The 22444-nt window shown below is 36.3% G+C and overlaps 2 protein-coding genes across 3 annotated transcripts; one reads left to right on the top strand and one right to left on the bottom strand.

Annotated features, from left to right (window-relative positions):
• Window positions 1-4996: 4996 nt before the first annotated feature.
• Window positions 4997-12960, top strand: LOC121808359 (probable UDP-N-acetylglucosamine--peptide N-acetylglucosaminyltransferase SEC). 2 transcript variants are annotated; one of them, XM_042208793.1, is made up of 28 exons: window positions 4997-5503; window positions 6297-6439; window positions 6562-6660; window positions 6756-6806; window positions 7592-7708; window positions 7794-7850; window positions 7934-8053; window positions 8193-8255; window positions 8345-8423; window positions 8552-8661; window positions 8760-8813; window positions 8896-8963; window positions 9067-9169; window positions 9353-9555; window positions 9673-9769; window positions 10207-10278; window positions 10416-10492; window positions 10576-10692; window positions 10791-10875; window positions 10951-11118; window positions 11221-11331; window positions 11471-11557; window positions 11671-11798; window positions 11883-11965; window positions 12052-12157; window positions 12256-12402; window positions 12490-12610; window positions 12724-12960. In XM_042208793.1, exons 1-28 carry the CDS (start codon window positions 5320-5322, stop codon window positions 12835-12837), a joined length of 2964 nt encoding a protein of 987 aa, XP_042064727.1. In that variant the 5' UTR covers window positions 4997-5319; the 3' UTR covers window positions 12838-12960. The 2 variants fall into 2 exon arrangements, with proteins under 2 accessions (XP_042064727.1, XP_042064726.1); XM_042208792.1 differs by having other exon boundaries at window positions 4998-5503; window positions 6294-6439.
• Window positions 12961-13619: 659 nt separating this feature from the next.
• On the bottom strand, window positions 13620-14121 carry LOC121808360 (cysteine proteinase inhibitor B-like). Its single transcript, XM_042208794.1, has one exon. The coding sequence runs from the start codon at window positions 14119-14121 to the stop codon at window positions 13711-13713; it is 411 nt and encodes a 136-aa protein (XP_042064728.1). The 3' UTR covers window positions 13620-13710.
• Window positions 14122-22444: the final 8323 nt, after the last annotated feature.

Below are 22444 nucleotides of genomic sequence, written 5' to 3' on the forward strand. Positions count from 1 at the left end.
TAGTTAAATTGATTAAATATTAGGCTAGAATGAAAACTGAAAATAATGCAAGCTTACAATGTTGGTGACAAATTTAATTAAAATTACAATTTTAATAACCAATTTACTTGATTAATTGGTCAAATTTGAGTTGAGTGTTAAAAGGCCCAACAGTTTAATGTCCATAACTAATAAAAGCTTGTATTTGATTAATTGGTCAAAATCAACAATTTACTATAGAAATAAGATCTTTATCTATTCCTTCAAAAACAAGATCTTTATCTATTGAATACCGATAACTCAATCTTATTTGATCTTGATAAATCTTTTGATTTTAGATCTATATTAATAACATTATTTATTAAGTGCTACGTACTTCATTTGTTACAATTTTAAAGTAAGCAATAGTTTTTAATCAGTCGGACACAATCATTTTTTACGAACACTTTTATAATATCTTGGACACTTTTTTTGCAACTCTCCTTACATAGGGATGGAGCTCATATGTTAGAACAAAATCTGAAATTTACCCCAACTAAAAAAATATGAAACCTGTTTGGTTTTGTTATAATCGTATTTGTGTTTATATTGAGTAAAGTTGTGTTTAATCGTTGGTCTACTAGCAGATCAACAAATCGAAATTGTCACAATAACTCATAATTTAAAAACAGGGCACGTGTTAAGATTGTGGTTTGACTGATATCAACTTTGTGATTTTTATAATCTACTATATAGATTTGTAGGGTAGTGATCTATGGCAAACACCCCTTAACCAAATAACTAGAGAACAAATCTCAGCCACACATCTTAATACTCCAAATTAATCTTATGGCTTAGCTATTTTTACATGTTTTAAATAAAAAGTAATTAACAAGGGTATTTTTGGAAACTATATTCAATTCCAACCGTCTCCTTCAATTTTTCAACTCCAATTCACACTTCTTTTCCTCTCCCCTCTCTTCCTCCTCTCCCCAGCCTCCGCCGCCGAGCTCAACACCACCAGCCGCAAAATAGATGTGATCACAGCCTTGAAGCAGCCAAGATATGATCGACTGCATCGAAATCCATCTTCTTCTCTCTACAAGCAAAATCCGGCGTACCTCTCCATAGATTCATGCGCAACGAAATGCGGCAGTAGTATCTTATGGATTCAATTTCTTCAAAAGCTACGTCATTAGCTTTGGGCTTCTTAGTTTACACAAAATCGGATGTTTAAGTAACGAGTATTATAATCAACGAAAGGACTAGCTGGTGCTGGATTCTTGCTGGGATGGTCCATTGCGTGGATGTTTCCTAGTTGGTGATAAAGATGTGCAGTCTGTATATAATCTACTGCAGCTTGAGAATTTTGTGGTTATTGTGCGCTTGTGTGATGTTCATAGAACTGTATTTCCCTTTTTCTTGTACGTGATTAAGTGTATTGCCTTCAATTTCAGTTTTTTGGTCTTTGAGTAGTCCTTTTTGTAGCAATGTTGTAAATATGATCTTGATGGAACTTCGGTAAATACTTACAATAATATTGGGCTAAGGGATGGAGTTGTAGCATTTTAATAGTGATGTGTTTTGTTAACAATAGTGAAGTAAAATCATGCTAAGAGTGATGTGTTTTGTAAACAAAAGTGAAGTAAAATCATGCTAAGAGTGATGTGCTTTGTAAACAAGAGTGAAGTAAGATAATGCTGAGAGTGATGTGTTTTGTAAACAAGAGTGAAGTAAAATCATGCTAAGAGTGATGTGTTTTGTAAACAAGAGTGAAGTAAAATCATAATAAGAGTGATGTGTTTTGTAAATAAGACTGAAGTAAAATCATAATAAGAGTGATGTGTTTTGTAAACAAGAGTTAAGTAAAATCATGCTAAGAGTGATGTGTTTTGTTAATAAGAGTGAAGTAAAATAATGCTAAGAGTGATGTGTTTTGTAAACAACAGTGAAGTAAAATCATGCTAAGAGTGATGTGTTTTGTAAACAACAGTGAAGTAAAATCATGCTAAGAGTGATGTGTTTTGTAAACAACAGTGAAGTAAAATCATGCTAAGAGTGATGTGTTTTGTAAACAACAGTGAAGTAAAATCATGCTAAGAGTGATGTGTTTTGTAAACAACAGTGAAGTAAAATCATGCTAAGAGTGATGTGTTTTGTAAACAAGAGTGATGTAAAATCATGCTAAGAGTGATGTGTTTTGTTAACAACAGTGAAGTAAAATCATAATAAGAGTGATGTGTTTTGTAAACAAGAGTGAAGTAAAATCATGCTAAGAGTGATGTGTTTTGTAAACAAGAGTGAAGTAAAATCATGCTAAGAGTGATGTGTTTTGTAAACAAGAGTGAAGTAAAATCATAATAAGAGTGAAGTAAAATCATGCTAAGAGTGATGTGTTTTGTAAACAAGAGTGAAGTAAAATTATGCTAAGAGTGATGTGTTTTGTAAACAACAGTGAAGTAAAATCATGCTTAGATATGTGGTTACAACAATTAGCTGATCAATCAAACGACTCTATTATATTAAATTATATTATATTATAATCAATGACATGAATGATATGAATAAAATATCTAAAGTAGATTGCTTTATCAATTCATAATATGATTATTACTGCATTTGCTTTGGGGAAAGGATGTTGAGAGCCGTTTTTAGTAAGAGGATTGGGAGCATACCAGAGAGTATTTGTTATCTTGCTACTATTATTGGACATTAAAATGTGTGATTTTATTTTAGATTGGAGCCTTTGCAGCTCCGGACAGAATACACTGGGCCCCTGGTCAACCAAAGACGACGAGCGGAAAGATAATGAGAAGAATTTTGAGGAAGATTGCTTCGCAACAGTTAGACGAGCTTGGTGATACAAGCACACTTGCAGAGCCTGGAGTTGTCAATCAGCTGATTGCACTTGCTGATTCCTGATTTGAAAGTTCAATAATATTCAAATAACAAATGCAAACTCCAACGATAGTTGCGAGTACAACATTCAAATACATAAATAGACGAATTCACCATGTAGCCCTCACAAAATCATAGGTGGAAGCCAAAGGAGATATGCAACCATGCAATTTGCAGAGTGTTTCGCCTATAAATACCGACGCTTCCGCTTCGCCACTTCTCATCACCACACACACAGCGCATCAAGATATCAACCATGGGCAAGCTCTCGCTCTCTGTTCTAAGCTTTCTTCTGCTGCTAGGATTGGGCTACGCCATTAGAGAGCAGCAGGGAGAATGCCAGCTCAGCAACGTGAAAAAAACGGCAACACAGTGAAATTTCATAATGTAATTTCCAAAAATACCCTTGGCCTATTTTAGATTATTAAAATAAATAATATTTGTTCCATTAAGATGTGTGGCTGAGATTTGTTCTCTAGTTATACACTTAAGATTAGTTATATCTTGATCACTACCCTATATTTGTATATCTATATAATATACATAGAATAATACATGATGCTACGTCTTATGATTATGAGTAGGACATATTACCTAAAATGAATCGTAAATATGTTGGATGAATTAATTAAAGCATAATCAAAAGTCAAAACTATATTGGCACCACGGAATTTTAAATTAGTAGTTATAACCATAAACTTGGTGACACTTATTTTTAAGTTTAGGCAAAATACAATTCCTAAGTTAGTGTAATTTGATTGTTTATTTTAATAGGTCTTTATACTATTTTTTCGTGTTAGTAAGTCCTTGTACTTTAATGTTCGATATATTCCAATCCTTATTTAATGGTACCGTTAACTTTTCCATTTAAAATAACACATCATATATTAATTATTTGAATATATTCCACCTAATATCCTAGTAACATAAATAAAATAAAATAAAGATAAAAGCGAAATCAAAAACAAAAACAAAAACAAAAAAACTAAAGAATTCCAATTTGTTAAAAGAATTTTGTTGTTTGATTATTTGAAGTTCGAATATTAATTTATATTTGGAACCAAATACTATAATTAAATAATTAACCTATGATGTGTTATTTTATAACGGAAAAGTTAACTGTTTCGTCAAATAAGAATTGAAATATATCGAATATAAAAGTACAATGACTTACTAAAACAATAAATTATATACGAACTTATTAAAATAAACAATCAAAATATAAGGACTTAAGGATATATTTTGCCTGAAGTTTACTATGTAAATAAGCTATACACATAAAAAAAAAAAACCACACCCATCTGTATTGGAAAAATATCAAACGGTCTCTTTAAAAATAATGTACTCCACATTTTTGGGTGTAATATTTACAAATCAATATCTAAAGTCTAAACCAAAAAACGGTACTATTATACTACTCCCTCCCCTCCGTCCCGTTACAAGTGAGACACTTCAAATCGGACGTTGTTTTGCAAAAATGGTAATAAATAGTTAGAGTAAAGATAAAGTAAAGTAAGTAAGATAATAATGTATAAACGACTTTCTTCTATATTATTTTCTCTTACTTTAATTTTTATTTACTTTAACTATTTATTATCACCGTTGCAAAAATACGCCAAAAGAAACGGCTCAGATGTAGTGGGCAAAGGGAGTATAAAATTGCATCGTTCTGGTATTAAACACAGAGGGTGTTTGACTTGTTTCGACAAGGAGTAATAAAATATTGTCCATCCCAAAGTATAAAACATTCCAAAAAATATACTACCATATATTATTGTAGCTTTTAACATAAAGTCATCGAATAAACCACTTGTTCATTTTTTATTCGATATCATCGTGACTATGAATATGTTGATACTTTTGAAGTCCCAGCATTAAAAAGGAAAATGATAAATATTCCGTTTTTTCAAATCTTTTACTAATATTTTAACAAATCTATGATAGTCGCACAAAATAATCAACATTTTAATTTTAACCTTAATAATATTCTCCCAATTTCTTTGGGACCATATTGTCACCAAAATTAAATTGGTGAAATCATTCGTCAAACTTTTAAGTGTCTGTAAATATGGGCATATATTTTAGAAAAAAATAATGAGAAAATCAGAAAATAGTACTCCTATTCGAATCAACCAGATGTTACCTCGAAGAATACTGTGACGAGGAAAAGGGGATTCTCTCTCTCCTTTTCTTCACAAACACATTTATTCTCTAATCTCTCTTCCCTTTCCCCACCTCTTCGCGCTTTCTCTCTAGAGCTGTGAGTGCGATAAGTAATATTAAATGATTTGAGCATCTTCAATTTTTTCACATGGCAAAACCCTTCTGAAGCAGAATTATGTCACCCCCTTTTCCTTTTGCCGAAATTCTTATTATATTGGGTTTGTGAAGATTCAGTTTTTAATACGGTGGGTAATTTAAATTCCGCGGCGGCGGGGATCGTGATCGGGAGGATCGGCAGTCATGCTGTCGTTGCAGAGCGATCCGCGGCAGTACAACCTCAGTCTGCAGCAGTTACAGCAGCAGCAGCAGCAGACCCAGCATGTGGCTAGGGTTCCGTACAATGTTGGCACCGATCATCACCGGGAGGAATCGTCATTGGCTTTGATCTCTTCGAGTAACATCAAACAAGAGACTTCTCGTGAAGGTTTGGTTTTTTTAAAACCTTAACTCTGCTTTTTAGTGGAGGAGTTGTGCTCTGATGCTTCCTAACTTTCGGTTAAAACTGGTGCTATAATTGGCTGTTTTATGAATTTATGTTTTTGAATTTTTTTATATACTTTCCTTGGAGAATTATTACCCTTGAGCTGGAACTTTATGATTAGTATCTGGGTGGTAAGATCATATGCGAATTCGTAAAACATCGATGCTTTGTTGATTCTGTTGAATTCAGGTTATCCCCTTCAGGTACTTCTAAGTTATAACTAGTACATTTAACCACTGAAACTTTCGGACACCAATTTTTGTGGGTTTTATTATCTGCTATAGGGATTTGCTAACCGTGTAGGCTTTTTCTATTTTCCTATTGAAAATGTTTTTCGACTTGTCCAGTTTGAAGAAGCATTGCTTCCAAGTTTCGATATTTGTGCTTTGATAAGTTGTTGCTTCTATCTTAATGTATGACCCTTTTCAGCTAAATAGGCTACCCGTGACCCATGCCACTTCATTTATTCTGAGATGGCACATCATTTGGATTGTAATCAGTGTTATCTTAGATTCTGAAAAATGCTAGCTATGTATTTCAGAAATCGCTGTGTTAGTCAAAGCTTTATTTTTAAGTTGACTTGGAAACTCAATGGAATTGGACTTTGTATCGGGTTCTTTAGCCTTTTTTTTCTGATTGCTTTTATGTGTGCATGTTACGTACAATTAAATAGTTCTTGATCAAACTTGGAGATAATTTGTCTTTTAACATCTCCCTTTTTGTATTGATGTAGTAGACGAAGACACACTCTTGAACCTTGCTCATCAAAATTATAAAGCTGGGAATTATAAACAAGCACTAGAACATGGAAAGGCGGTCTACGATAGAAACCCATGCCGCACCGACAACCTCCTTCTGTTGGGTGCAACCTATTATCAGGTTGCTATTTGGTTACTTTCATTTTTACCTATTTACCTGATTACTGCCTTTTACGTCTTCGAATCAGCTCTTGGACCTGGAAAGCAAACATTCAAACTTATTTTATGAAATTTTTTGGTCAGTTGCATGACTTTGATTCATGTGTTGCAAAGAATGAAGAAGCTCTTAGAATTGATCCACAGTTTGCCGAGTGCTATGGGAATATGGCTAATGCTTGGAAGGTGCTCCTTTTGATGTTGTGCATCCTTCTTAGTAGGTTGGATCTTGGATGTGAATTAATGGAGATGCTAAATATGTTGCTCTTGTTTTCTGCCAGGAAAAAGGAAACATCGATGTTGCAATTCGTTATTACTTGATCGCAATTGAGGTCTGTCTTCCTTTGGAATTCAGTTGCAGTTTGATCTATTTGCATGAAAGGCAATTATGTGCGTATGAAATATACATCAATTTGATTTTTCTTTAAAAATTTCCTTGACCTCCAGCTTCTTGTGATTTTCTCCTGTGATTTTCCTGTTGACTGAATACTGATATCCACGAATTCCATTTTGCATACAGTCACTGTGTGTTCTTTTTTAAAAAAAATCTGCTTATAAGTGTACTGGGAGAAACTTAGTAAGACTTTGTCCTATAAATGGGTTTATTGATCGGCCTTCTATGTTTCTTCATTAATCTGATTGTTACCAGGGTCCCTCTGCACAACTGCAATAATAGAACCACTCTTTCTGAATTTATGATATAATTAGTTGAAACTATTGACAAATATTATCGTGTGTGTGACTGTGTGAGAACCTTGTGGAAGTGATTCTTCCTAACTCTTACAGTTTCACAGTATTTTCTTGAGTTAAATCACTGATAAAATGCTCCCATTATGTTCTTCCTGGGATATCTACTACGTCAATCACATTAACCATTATGTCCACTTCCTTTAGCTGAATACTAGTAATAGTTTTTGCCACTACTTTTTCTTTATTGTAGTCCACTAGTCATATGGTTTCTGGGTTTTGTGATCTGTCTCATTAATCACTATAGGCTCTATTTTCTCATTCTAAATATACGAAATGATATGCAAAGGTTAAATGCACGAGGTAGTTGGCAACTTCTCATGCACTGGACTTGCACAAATACCCGCATTTCTGAACAATTTACTTGCAGCTCCGGCCTAATTTTGCCGATGCATGGTCAAATTTAGCTAGTGCTTACATGCGCAAGGGAAGGTTCACCGAGGCTGCTCAATGTTGTCGTCAAGCACTTGCTCTAAATCCACGTTTGGTAACTTTCATTCATCTAAGACTTGTCTACTATTATATCCAACATGTTGTATCTTCTTATATCTATTTCAATTTAATTTCCTTAGGTTGATGCCCATAGTAATCTTGGAAATCTGATGAAAGCTCAAGGTTTGGTACAAGAGGTATGTTAGCAGATGGGACAATTTTTCCCATCAAGCATGTTTTCCATGATCTGATGCTTTGATGCTATGTTTCCTTTTATCAGGCATACAATTGTTATTTGGACGCTCTTGGAATACAGCCCACTTTTGCTATTGCATGGTCCAATCTTGCTGGTCTTTTTATGGAGGCTGGTGATCTTAACCGGGCCTTGCAATACTACAAGGTAGAACAACCGGTTTAGTCTTTTAGGATATGATAATTTTCATGACCTCATTGTGTACATTCATATTTTCTGGTTTGTTTTTGATATGGTTGGTGGCGTGTTCTTGTGTGCTCCTCACTGTATTTCATGTTACATCCAGGAAGCCGTCAAGTTGAAGCCAAACTTCTCCGATGCCTACTTAAATCTTGGAAATGTTTACAAGGTTAGTTTTGTTCTTTATACTTGTATGGTTAGTTAGCTGCAAATGGGGCAAGATTATGGAGAAAGACAAGTCTCCTTTATGTTCTCCAGGCCTTAGGAATGCTACAAGAGTCTATTGTATGCTACCAAAGAGCCCTGCAGTCAAGACCAGATAGTGCTATGGCTTTTGGTAAGTGATTCAGGAAATGTTTTCATCTTTTCCTTAGGCGAAATAATTACATAAATATTTCACAGAACTGTTACTCTGTTAGAACAAGTTGTGATTAAGTGGAAGTGCTTTATGATCCTCAACTGCAGGAAACTTGGCAAGTGTATACTATGAGCAAAGTAACCTTGATATGGCAATAGTTAACTACAAGCGAGCTATTGCCTGTGATGCTGGATTTTTGGAGGCGTACAATAATCTGGTCAGAAGTCTTTTTTATAAGTCCATCTAGTTATATTTCTTTAGTTGAAAACTTCAAGCAATTTAGCTGATTATTCTGTGTTGGATTTTGATTGCTAGGGTAATGCATTGAAAGATGCCGGAAGAGTAGATGAAGCAATTCATTGCTACCGAGTTAGTTTCTGTTCTGTTATTTTAAAATGTTTGTTATGTAACTAATCTCTGCATGCACTAATTATGTTGTTTCCTTGTGAAGCAATGCCTGTCTCTTCAACCTAGTCACCCTCAAGCCCTTACAAATCTTGGAAATATTTACATGGAGTGGTATGTTTGATTTCAATGAACTAACTTATGCAGATTGCATATGCTATTTCTTTTGCTCTTTGCTGGGTTTTTGGTCATGAAATCTGTCTTCTGTATGTTGAAGGAACATGATGAGTGCTGCTGCTCAATGCTACAAGACAACGTTAACTGTTACCACAGGACTCTCTGCTCCTTTCAATAATTTAGCCATAATATACAAGCAACAGGTATGGAGCCACCATTTTCCTTTCTTGTAATTTTGTGCAGTACCCTAGTTAATAGAATTCAAAGTTGTCTTTTGTTACAATAATTTCTTGCCCGATTGGAGTGAATGATATTGATCTGTCCAATTACACATTAACATGGTCATGATGAGAGAGCTGCAACTAACATGTTTGGCTGTATTACAGGGTAATTATGCTGATGCAATATCGTGCTACAATGAGGTCCTCAGAATTGATCCATTGGCTGTTGATGGGCTTGTCAATCGGGGTAACACTTACAAAGAAATTGGAAGAGTAAATGAAGCCATTCAAGATTATATGCGTGCTATTACCATCCGGCCAAGCATGGCTGAGGCTCATGCTAATTTAGCTTCGGCATACAAGGATAGGTATATTTTTAGGTTCCTTCCAGCAGATGTTTGAACTAGTTGAGAAGGTCTAGCTACTCTATTTCTCTAGACATTGTCAGCATATGCTTTACATCCTTTTGTTTGGGGTACCTGCAGTGGCCATGTAGAAGCTGCGATTAAGAGCTATAAGCATGCATTGGCATTGCGTCCAGATTTTCCAGAGGCAACCTGCAACCTTCTCCACACTTTGCAGGTACATATCGTATTCTATATGTTCTTTCTTGACGTTTCTATAAATTAATCATGTGTTAAGCATCCAGATCATGTGCTCATCCTCTACATGAATAGCTGCTTCTGTTTGTTTCCTTCTGCATTCATGAGTTCTTACACGCATGAATGCAGAAGGAAACAAACAGAAGTCTTGGAATATGGTTATATTCAGTGGTCCAATTTGATTCTATCCCATCTACCATGTTACTTCAACTATATTATAGTCTTTCACCATACTTGTTATAATTGATACGGTTCTGTAATTGTTCAACTGTTTACTTCCTAACTTGTTAATGTATTAAATTCTTGCAAAATTTAGTAAAATATTTATAATTTTGTGGTGTTTGTCTCTTTTGTATTTTATCCAGTGGCTAGTTGATCTTTCTCTAACATGATTATCTTAAATAAAATTTACCTCAGTGTGTGTGCGACTGGGAAGACCGGGACAAGATGTTTGCTGAAGTTGAAGGGATACTTAGAAGACAGATCAAGGTTTTGCTAATCATCACAATCAGATTCTCTAGTCCCATCTTGATTTGGCGACCACCATTCATCATTTCCTGATTGAACAAATATAGATTTCAGATATTCATTTTGTTCATCACTGGCCTTTTATTTATTCGTTGTAGATGTCAGTTATTCCAAGTGTGCAGCCTTTTCATGCAATAGCTTATCCTCTTGACCCCATGCTTGCTCTTGAAATCAGGTAAGGGCGTTCACAACTCTTTTGGTTGGGCATTCTCGAATTCATTGGTAAATTTTGTAACTTGGAGGTTTTGATACATGCAGTTGGAAATATGCTGCACACTGTACCGTTGTTGCATCCCGATACTCACTTCCTCCTTTCAACCATCCAACTCCACTACCAATAAGGGGTGGGGGCAGGAATGGCCGGTTAAGAGTAGGGTAGGTTTATTGACGATTTTTATTGTGCTACAGAAGTACCCTCCTTTTTTCACAGTGACTGATATATAATATATATTAACGTGTTTATTATCTCACAGATATGTGAGCAGCGATTTTGGTAACCACCCTTTGTCACATCTTATGGGTTCAGTTTTTGGAATGCATGACAAAGATAACATTGAGGTTAGTGTATTATGTACATAGATTGGTTAAGTTCTGACTACCTCTTGGTGTGCTATAAGATTGTTATAATTGTAGGTTTTCTGCTATGCATTAAGTCCAAATGATGGTTCTGAATGGAGGCTAAGAATCCAATCGGAAGCTGAGCATTTTATTGACGTGTCATCTATGGCATCTGATACTATTGCAAGGATGATCAATGAGAATCAGATTCAGATTCTTATTAACCTCAATGGCTACACTAAGGTATTAAACATATCTTATTGCCGATTCTTTGCTTGTTTTGTTTGCATATCTGTAGATTGAATCTTCAGTGCGATAGTGATTGGTTTGTTTGCATATCTGCAGGGGGCAAGAAATGAAATATTTTCAATGCAGCCTGCTCCTATTCAGGTTTCATATATGGGATTTCCTGGGACCACAGGAGCTAAGTACATACATTATTTGGTTACTGATGAGGTATACTACTTATGTTGTACTATCTGCATTGTTTGTATTGGAATCTGATACATGTCGTCCCCTAGCATCCAAGTGCTGTTCTTGACCCATAATTCAATGTTTTGCGGGTCTCCCTTACTGTTCCGTGTTTTTGTTGCAGTTTGTGTCACCTATGTGTTACTCAAATATCTATTCTGAAAAGATTGTCCATCTACCTCATTGCTATTTTGTGAATGACTATAAGCAGGTAACCATTGAGATTTTCTCTTTCTTTTCTGTTTACCTAGAAGAATTATTCTTTTTTTGGCTGATATTGTATATATATTTTGCTGACTTCTAACCTGTTGCAATGTCTTTAAGAAAAATCTCGATGTCCTGGATCCAAACTGCAAACCTAAGAGGTCAGACTATGGGTTGCCAGAAGACAAATTTATATTTGCTTGTTTCAATCAACTCTACAAGATGGATCCTCAGATTTTTACAACCTGGTATATATGGTCAAAATTATAATGTTTGAAAATTGCCATCTTACAATTTGATGATGTGCTAAGAATCTTCTTTAATGACTTCAGGTGCAATATTCTTAAGCGTGTTCCAAACAGTGCACTTTGGCTTCTCAGATTTCCGGCGGCAGGAGAGATGAGGCTGCGTGCTTGTATGTTCATATGTACCTGTATTATGTTCAGTAAGAGAGAGGTGTAGTTGGATGGCATATACTAAAACTTTTTACTTGTTATCCAGATGCTGCTGCACAGGGGGTGCAACCAGACCAAATAATATTCACAGATGTTGCAATGAAACAGGAGCACATAAGGCGTAGTTCATTAGCAGACCTCTTTCTTGATACGTATGGTTCTTTTACTGCTTTCAGACAGCTTATGTTTAACCAGCATATGTGTTTAAACTATTCTGATCTCATGTTGATTCTGCTATAATGTCAAATAGACCACTTTGCAATGCACATACTACCGGGACAGATGTTCTTTGGGCTGGTCTACCGATGGTTACTCTTCCTCTTGAGAAAATGGCTACTAGAGTTGCTGGCTCGCTCTGTTTGGCAACCGGGGTTGGTGAAGAGATGATTGTGAATAAGTAATGCATCTTAACATATGCTAGTCTCATACTATCTAATTTCTTTTGCTGTTTGGCTGACTGTGACTGGATTTTTAACATGATTAGTATGGAAGAGTATGAAGAGAAGGCAGTTTCTCTAGCACTTAATCGCGAAAAGCTGGAAGATCTTACCAAGAGGCTGAAGGCGGCGCGCCTAAGCTGTCCTCTTTTCGACACAGCACGCTGGGTCAGTATTACCATCATCATCACTACTTCACTCAAATTTAATCAGATCTGTCTGCTGATTTTATGGTATGAAGAGGAGTATTAATTTGTGAAGTTGGGGTTTTGTATGATCAGGTGAGAAATTTGGAGCGGTCCTACGTCAAGATGTGGAATCTGTACTGCTCAGGGCAGCATCCCCAGCACTTCAAAGTTGTGGAGAATGATTTGGAATTCCCCTATGACAAGTAGATGTATGACAAACGCCCTTTGTACATAAACAAAGAGATTGGCTTGAACCAGTGTCAAAATCCTCATGTGTCATGTCATGGCTACCCATTTCATTTATGAAATAGAGAGAATAAATTATTACTACTCCACTTGTTTTATCTTTTTTTTTCTTTATCTAAGATGGGGGGAAAAAATAGGATATATGGGAAAATTTAACTTTCGTCCGAGTGAGTGAATACATTCTCAAAAATTAAATTTCCAGTATAAATTATTGATACGTTTTCTTCAATATATTATCCACACAAAACTGGAGAATATTGAGTTATAGTAGAATCTCATATATCTAAAAATACGAATTGCTATCGAAAGATAGAAAGTTACTCATACAAAATGCCGATATGATGGTATCTGGAAAGTCATCTATGAATTTTTTTTCTTACAATTGTTCTCAAATCACCCATGGCTACACAAGATATTGCACTACACCATACAAAAGCGGTTATGATTAACCTTATAAATATAATATTAACACACAGAGACACGATATTAATAAACAATATACGTAGGAGAAAAATGACTCCTTATTTTCATGATTTTCGAGGTCAGATTCAATTTTACCAATGATTAATTAAGACCGTACAAATCATAATTGAGCAATGATTAATTAGTTGATAATGTATAGTATATGTGTGTAGTGGAGAGTGCATGAAATTTTGCAATAATAGTAGTAGCACAAAATATGTAAGTTGGAGCAGCTTGTATACTAAAAAATGAAGATTTTGAGGAGAAACTCACACATTATTACCCGTTGTAGATTCACAAACTCTCAAAAAGAAAACAAAATGGGAACACAAGTAGAAAATAGCAAAATCACAGAATTAGTGAATATGTTTTCTACTTGGCGGTATTAGTAGAAGGTTGCGAAGGCGCAAAATGGACCAAATCCTTGTTATGCAGCCACGGCTTGACGACCACAACCGCATCAAAAGTCTGGTGGGGGGCGCCGCCTCCGAGCGTGGCAGCGGAGATCTTGAGGTAGTACTTGATGCCGGAGACGACCTGCGTCTCGGCCTCCAGCACCTGCGAGAACACGAGAAGCTTCTCGCCGTTGGCCTTGTGGTCGTTGTACTCTCTCACGCAGTATCTCCCGAGCTCTTGCACTTCCTTGTTCTCCCTCACGTTCTTCACCTGCATCCGCCCCCCCACTTTTCTGCCCACCGCGGCGGCGTGGCTGTGGGAGACAGCAACGAGGAGGAAGAGGAGGAGGAGCAGCAGCGGTGGAGAAGGGAATCTTGATTTGGCCATATGAGTGGTTTTCAGTATAGGATGAAGATGATGTGTTGTTGAGTTGTGATAATAATACATATATAGAGAGAAAGAGAGAGATGTGTTGAGTAATTGAAGAGAGAGGACACGTAAGGAAGGGTGTGGCACAGCAACGGGGTGCCGCGTTTATGTAATGCAGAGGCCAGAAGATAGATAGAGTTATGCTCTCTTTTTGTAGGGTTGTCATCCTCCAGAATGGCCTCTGGGGCCTACCTAATGCTGTTATGTTAACTTTGTTTCACTAGCCCCTGTCCAATTCTGCGGTTAAAATAGTACTACCTCCGTCCACCAAAATTCGTCGCAGTTTGATCGGGCACGAGTTTTAAAAAATGTAATGGAAAGTGGGTTGAAAAAGTTAGTGGAATGTGTGCTTAACTTTTATATATTAGTTTTATAATAAAATGTGAGTAGGAATGAGTTAGTGGAATGTGGGGTCCAATATAAAAAATGATAAAAGTGAAATGGGACAAATTTGGGAACGGACGAAAAAGGAAAGTTGGGACAAATTTTCAGGGATGGAGGGAGTAGTATTAATGAATAATAAATTTTATATTATTATTAGTATTTAATAATAAGTTCTAGTATATTTAATAATGAGTTTGAATTTTTTTTATAAATAGAAAATAGATTTTTATAGAACGGATAAAAAAGGAAAATAGTTTTTTATGTTTATGGGATGGAGAGAGTTTTTTTTTGTTTTTAGTAAATAGGTATTTTATCAATTTATTTCATTTATATTTATTTAAAAATTTAATATATAAAAGCAAAATTTCTACTATTAAATTAATTTTCCACCATATTTTTCTTCACATTATATAAACTTTGTTTCGATCCCAAATATGGCTATCAATGGCTGACAAAACGAGTACTTAATACATTACTTGAGTCTTTGAAATGAAAATCCTATTTCTATCTATTCTCTGTCATAATTTAATAAGTACTATACTAGTTTTGTTTGCTTTTTCACGAATTTTAGTGAACTGGTTAAATGTGAGCAAGATTTGTTAATGAAATATGAAACCCATTTGTTAATCATACTCACTTAATACAACTAATCAACGGTTAATATAAGAGATTTTTCTAATGTCAACATTTTGACATCGAAAAATCAGAATTTGGACACCCCCGTCGACAGAATTTGTACACTCCGTACATCCCCCGGTGACATAATTTGTACATTCCGTTGACATCGACCCCCGGTGACAGAATTTGTACAGTCCGTTGACATAATTTGTACACTCCGGTGACAGAATTTGTACACTCCGGTGACATAGTTTGTATAGTTTGTATTTTAGAGAGTTTGTATTTAATCACACCTCTATATATATATATATATATATATGGTAGTGATCTATGGCAAACACCTCTTAACCATATAACTAGAGAACAAATAATAGCCACAAGATCAAAAAAATCAAGGGCTAATGTTAATTTTTGAATTTAATGAGATATTAGCTCCCTCATTCACAAATTTACTCCATAATAACAAGTCAGGGGTATTATTGTCATTGCAGATCGAATTAAATCCAAAATCAAATTCGTCTCGTCTTAATCTCTCTCTCTCCTCCTCCTCCTCTGTTTAGCATCTGTTTGAGAATTTTATGTAGTTGAACCAGCACGCACGACTCAAGACTTCATTGACCACTCCTTCACTCATCCAACATTCTTCACCAACCAATTCCCCCTTTTATACTTCCAATTTCCAAATCCAATCACTCAATCCTCACAAGATGAACGATCTATTCTCCGGATCCTTCTCCCGCTTCCGCGGCGGCGCCGACCTGTCCCGGCCGCCGAGCCACAACATCGAGCTCTCCGGCAGCGGCGGCGCCGTCAATTTGTATATTAATAAAAATCAGTGGATAAATAGAGTAATTTTGTCTTGAGATTTGGTTTCCCTGATTTTGTAGCTGGAGTTCTCTGCAATTGATAAACAACTTCTCAAAACTCTTCTTTTTCTTGCCTGCATCTTCATGTCACAAAAATACAAAAGTTGATATAAAAGAATATACATATATTTTGCACGAGAACTGAAGATCCACTTGGCTCATGCAAAACTAGAACAACTAATCATACTGTTCCCATTGTATTGTTGTTGGTTCAAAACTGAAAACTTTCATAATTATCAACTCTATTCCACTAAATTTAGTCATCTGAAGCCAATTTACATCCAAAGATTATGTAAGAGTGATGTATTTTGTAAATTATAGTGAAGTAAATTCATGCTAAGAGTGATGTGTTTTGTAAACAAGAGTGAAGTAAAATCATGCTAAGAGTGTTGTGTTTCGTAAACAAGAGTAAAGTAAAATCATGCTAAGAGTGATGTGTTTCGTAAACAAGAGTGAAGTAAAATCATGCTAAGAGTGATGTGTTTTGTAAACAAGAGTGAAGTAATATCACGCTAAGAGTGATGTGTTTTGTAAACAAGAGTGAAGTACAATCAAACTAAGAGTGATGTGTTTTGTAAACAAGAGTGAAGTAAAATCACGCTAAGAGTGATGTATTTTGTAAACAAGAGTGAAGTAAAATCATAATAAGAGTGATGTGTTTTGTAAACAAGAGTGAAGTAAAGTCATGCTAAGAGTGATGTGTTTTGTAAACAATAGTGAAGTAAAATCACGCTAAGAGTGATGTGTTTTGTAAACAACAGTGAAGTAAAATCATAATAAGAGTGATGTGTTTTGTAAACAAGAGTGGAGTAAAATCATGCTAAGAGTGATGTGTTTTGTAAACAAGAGTGAAGTAAAATCATACTAAGAGTGATGTGTTTTGTAAACAAGAGTGAAGTAAAATCACGCTAAAAGTGATGTGTTTTGTAAACAAGAAGTAAAATCATAATCCATATCAGAAATCATGATCTATCATTTTATTAATTATACATTAATTTTCATATTATTTTAAATGCACAAATTTTAATGAAATAGAGCATTTCTTAAAATCATCCTGCACTTTCCAAATTTAATTAAACCCTAGAATTCATAGCACTAAACATACTTTCTTCAACGAGGATTTCACTCCTTATCACCATCAAATCTGAATTCGTGATCTATCAAAATTAAGACAATCAGACCCAAAGAGCATGAAATCAAAAAATAAGATAAAACCAAATCAATCTATCAATCAATTAAAATGATAACCACCAGATCTGCGTTTCCGGAGTACCAATCATTCAATTTTCCATTCAATTAGCAAATGTAGACACAGCTGAGCATCAAACACTATAAAAAATAATCTAATAAAATAAAATCACTCTATATTGAATCGCTTCTCCGCCACCACCGATTTGCCGCTCGCCGCGAATTCCGGGGAACGATCGGTTCAATTTCCATGACGCATCGATCCAAATTATGATAAAGTCAATCCGTGTGCTATGCATCATTTCTGCTGCATCACATCGATGAGCATCCACAGCAACTCCGACTTGCCGCGCCTCCTCCCCCTCTCCCGCCGTCGCCGCGATCCGGTCATCGGCAGGAGCCTGAGCGCGGTGGTGTCCAGGGATCTCTCGTCGCGAGACGCTTCTGGATCATGGCTTCTCGTTTAGTAGCAAAATATGGAACAATGTATTTCCCAAAAATACCCTCATACAATTTTTATTAATAGAAAATGAATACTTAATTTTATCATTAGATTAAGATAATGAGTGGCTGAGATTTGTTCTCTAGTTATACACTTAAAATTAGTTATATCTTGATCACTAACCTATATATATATATATATATATATATATAGGGATGTATTCATTTCCTTTTTGCATATTTCCTCCTTTTTCCTTCTTGATCTCAGCCCCACGATTTTGTCATCTGACGGTTAGATTGATGCCACGTGTCATTTAATAATGCAGATTTTCAGTTGAATAATGCACACCGACTAATAATGCACCATTATAGTGTAATAATGCAGATTTTCAGTTGAATAATGCACACCGACTAATAATGCACCATTATAGTATAATAATGCAGATCATCTGGATCGTTGATGAATGAGATCTAACGGCCCATATTAAGAAGAATAAAGGATCTAAGGGATGAATAGGAGAATAACACTCCCCTATATATATATATATATATATATAGGGGAGTGTTAAACTCCTTTTCTCCCCTTAGATTTAAGTTTCTTCGCAATCTCGGTCGTTGGATCAGGAGGATGGACGTTCTTGATTACAATCATATTTATCATCCCGCGCTTCATTATTTGACCAATTTGGTGCATCATGAGGGTGAATTAGTCATTCTATGTAATCAAAACCGCTGAAAACGTATTGTGCAAAATTTAAGCTGGATCTCCCCACTATTTTCCATCGACTCAATACAACATCCATCATCACTCGCATTTACTCACAATCTGTCTCCCGATTCTCTCTCTCGACGCGTCTTCCCAATTTCAAAAGCGTGCAAAAACCCTTGCCGCCGCCACTCAAAATGGCGTCGTTTTCTCGGAAATTCACCCTGAGTTGCCTTGATTTCCAATAATCATTCCTGGTTTGAACAAGATTTTCAACAGCATGTAGGGTTTGGTCGTTTATTTTACGATTTTCAACAATCATTTCCCCAATGCCTGACCGTAATACATCATTCACACCACGATTCAACTGATTACCATTAAACCTCGAGTATGTGTTGTTAAAATTTTGTAGTTTTTTGATTGTTTGCTGTTACGAGCAGATTTTATAATGACTAAAAGAGGAAGACATTCCAATTCACAACAATCCCAGAAAGAGGGTGAGTTTTCGTTCGGCCGTTGTTCCTGTTTCTCTAGTTGACATATTTTAAATTTAATCCTACATGATGTAGTCGAGTTTGTACATTATTTGCATGATTGTATGCATTAATATAACTGATGTTTCCATTGTTTGTATGTCAGTGGACATTAGTGTTACAAAATAGGCTATATTAGTGTTTTCATTACTTTCATGGATCTTCACATCATTTGATTTTTTTATGCATCAAAATATCCTGTATTATGCATCATTGAACTGGTGTTTTTATTTGTTAAAAAGTACCTGTAATATGTGTGTGCGCATTATTTGTTAAAACATATGCATTATATGACTATATAAATTCATTATATGCAACCGTAGAACATTTTAAAAACTGCGGGTGGTCATTGTGGAGATAGTGGATGCAGATGTATATTTGTCATTAATAAAATTAGTTTGTTCGTTAATTTGTATTCTATATATATCTTGTATCATACATCATGCCAGTGTTAGGATTGCATTATTTGACTATGTGATTACATTATTTGCTTATGTGATTGCATTATTTGACTATGTTAATGCATTATGTTGATTTCTGTTTTAAATTTTCAAACATTAACTGGAATATGTGTTAGTACATTACATTGTATAGTATATGCATTATGTGTACATGGTAAAGCATTATTTTCCTATACGCATGAATTATGTGTACATCTGTTTTGTATAGTCAAAGAGTAAAGGAAGTAATTGGAACATTGATAAACTCGTAGTTTAGCAAGTATTTTGGATGTTTAACGTGAACATTTCAGTGTTTTTGTAGCATACTACTTGAGTTTACATCCATTATCCACTACATAAGTGTTTTGACGAGTTTGTCGAGTGTTTGGAGCTAAAACAGGTGAAAATGACTTGAAAACGAGCTTGAAGGAAGAATCGCCTGACCGGGCGCGCTTCAATGCGCGACTTTCGTATAATAGCCATAACTCTCTCATCCGGACTCCGATGGGGGCGTGCAAGATACTCACGCGAAGCCCTTTCGAAGACGAAGACAATGCTTTTGGAGGATTCCAGAGAAAACGCCCGACCGGGCGATTTTTAAGGGGAAAACGCCCGACCGGGCGTTTTGGTCGCGAACTCCAGAAAGTTCACCCGACCGGGCGTTTTGGCGACTTAAAATCGCCCGGTCGGGCGATGTGTTCTGCGAGATTGAAATTGCTATTATTTCCGCCCCGGGTATAAAAAGAGACCTAGGTTTTCGACCTCAACATAACATACACACCCCATAGCAGCTTTTGAAGGTTTGGAGAGTGGAATTGAGAGGAAAGGTGTCCCAATCCTCAACAAGATTGAAGACGAAGACGAATTTCCGTTCACTCCACCCTTGGGAGTATTTTCATTGGTTTTCATGTTTTATTCAATGACTATGGTTTATTCTTATGTTTTTGAGTTGAATATGAGTAGCTAAATCATTTGTAGAGTTTTGGTGAGGACTACAATGAACACTTGTGATTAATTCAATAGCTTTTGATTACCTATGCTCTTGTGATTATTTTGCTTCATTCTTGTGCCTTTCATTTCAATTGCCTAGCTAACAATTGGATATATTGACATAGTTTTGAGTAATCGAGAGATACCTAATTAGGATTGATAAAAGAATGAACAACACCTAGATAATTTGCATTCGAGAGAAGGAATTCTAGAGTGAGGGCTTGAATCTTTTGTGTATAGGAGTTAATTGTGAAGTATTAGAAGGAGACTTCAATATTAATAGTTAATCAACGGGTTGAGTGCACTCGAGAGGGGGCTTAGCCTAGAATAGCGATTGTCCTACTAATCCTAGAGACTTCAACGGGTAATCAAAGTTGTTGAGTTGTTTACATTGTGGGTATTGTAGTCGGATCCAAAGCTCCACCTTGTTCTCTTATTTGGAACTTTATCTTTTGTCTTTTGTTTTACTTTGTTTATGTTTAATAGTTAAATATCAAAACCAAACATTTGCTTTGTCTAAATAGTAGTTGAAATCGGTTCGTGGTACTTGAGTTTACACAATTTGTCTCTGTGGGATACGATACTCTTGCTTACTTTGTGCTACACTAGCCCCGTACACTTGCGGGAATTTCTTGTGTTAAAATAAGTTGAGTCAAGTTTTTGGCGACAATTTGTGTTAATTTAGCTCAATATCGTGGTGAAGATAGAGATTACTAGTTTAGACTTTATTGCTTTAATTTTTATTTTATTTTTGAGCTCTCACATTGAGTTTTCTTGTTTCAGGTTGTATGCACACACGCTCTAGGGGTTTACCTTTAGAGCCTATCGATCTTGAGATCGAAGCATCCAACAGAAGGAGAAATGCTTTGAGAAGGCTAAATCAAAGGATCCGAGTCTCTTCTTCGGTCCATAGACGATCACCTTCACCGGTTCAAGAATTACCGTCACCTACTCCGTCACCAGTTCACTCCCCTATTCAGTTTGAGCCACAATCTCCTATTCTGATGGAGAACGGAGACGAGAATAATGTTCCACCACCGCCTCCTCCAACGAATGCTCAACTTCAACAACAGCTCGAAGACTTGCAGAGGCAGTTAAATCAAAGGCAGAATGTGGTACCTGTCCAGAACTATCATGGGGTGGCAAACCCACCCGTTGGCAACAATGTTCATGCCAACACATTTGAACTCAGGAGAGGATTAATTCAGATGGCTGAAAACAATGCTTTTAGAGGCCGACCCACCGAGGATCCTAACAAGCACCTCACTAAATTCATCCAGATCTGCAACACGACGAAGATAAATGGAGTCACAGATGAACAGATCAGATTAAGGGTATTCCATTTTTTCTCTGGAGGATGATGCCAAGGATTGGCTGGACAGTATGGAGCCCGACTCCATTCGCACGTGGGAGGCCATGGTTGAGAAGTTCTTAGAAAAATACTACCCACCGAGTGAGGCATTGAAGAGGCAGTCAGAAATCATTTCGTTTGAGATGACTCCCCAAAAGAGTATCCGAGGAGCTTGGGAAAGATTCAAGGGGCTGATGAAGAAGTGCCCCAATCATGGGCTGAATCCGACGCATCAAGTCCTAGCATTCTATAGGGGGTGTCTGCCTGAAGCGAAGCGCGAATTGAACTTGAGCGCAGGGGGGTCATTGCTAAAGAAGGGAGAAGCAGAGGCCATGGAGGTGATTGAGAGAGTGACCTCTAATGATGAAGGCTGGAACAACGAGAGGAGCAACATACACAGAGTAGCCTCTGCCACAGAGAGCAGCCATATGGACAGCATGTATAAGCAGATGGAGCTCCTCCATAAGAAGTTAGATCTCATGGGGATGGGACCGGCTATGCAGGAGCGGCAAGAGGGTGTAGAGGATGTTAACTACATACAAAAAGGGGGCAACAACTACTATAACAACTCCCGCCCCCCTCTAGTGGGTGGGGGTTACAATCATTTTGGGAACAAGGCGCATCCTAATCTGTCGTATGGGAACCCCAACAATTCCCTCCAGCCACCACCGGGGTTCACAGTTTCCCAAGGGATGATCGCTGAGCCGCAGAAGAAAAGTACATAAGATATACTGAGTGCATTCATGTTACAGTCACACAAGAAC

The sequence above is a fragment of the Salvia splendens genome, chromosome 6, assembly GCF_004379255.2.
Source record: "Salvia splendens isolate huo1 chromosome 6, SspV2, whole genome shotgun sequence".
NCBI classification, from domain to species: Eukaryota; Viridiplantae; Streptophyta; class Magnoliopsida; order Lamiales; family Lamiaceae; genus Salvia; species Salvia splendens.

Bases quoted from the DNA above. Each gene is read 5' to 3' on its own strand.
- LOC121808360 (XM_042208794.1), bottom strand. From the start codon at position 14,121: ATGGCCAAATCAAGATTCCCTTCTCCACCGCTGCTGCTCCTCCTCCTC.
- LOC121808359 (XM_042208792.1), top strand. From the start codon at position 5,320: ATGCTGTCGTTGCAGAGCGATCCGCGGCAGTACAACCTCAGTCTGCAG. The intron at 7,709-7,793 runs GTAACTTTCATT...TAATTTCCTTAG, and splicing joins TTGCTCTAAATCCACGTTTG to GTTGATGCCCATAGTAATCT. The intron at 10,693-10,790 runs GTAGGTTTATTG...ATTATCTCACAG, and splicing joins AATGGCCGGTTAAGAGTAGG to ATATGTGAGCAGCGATTTTG.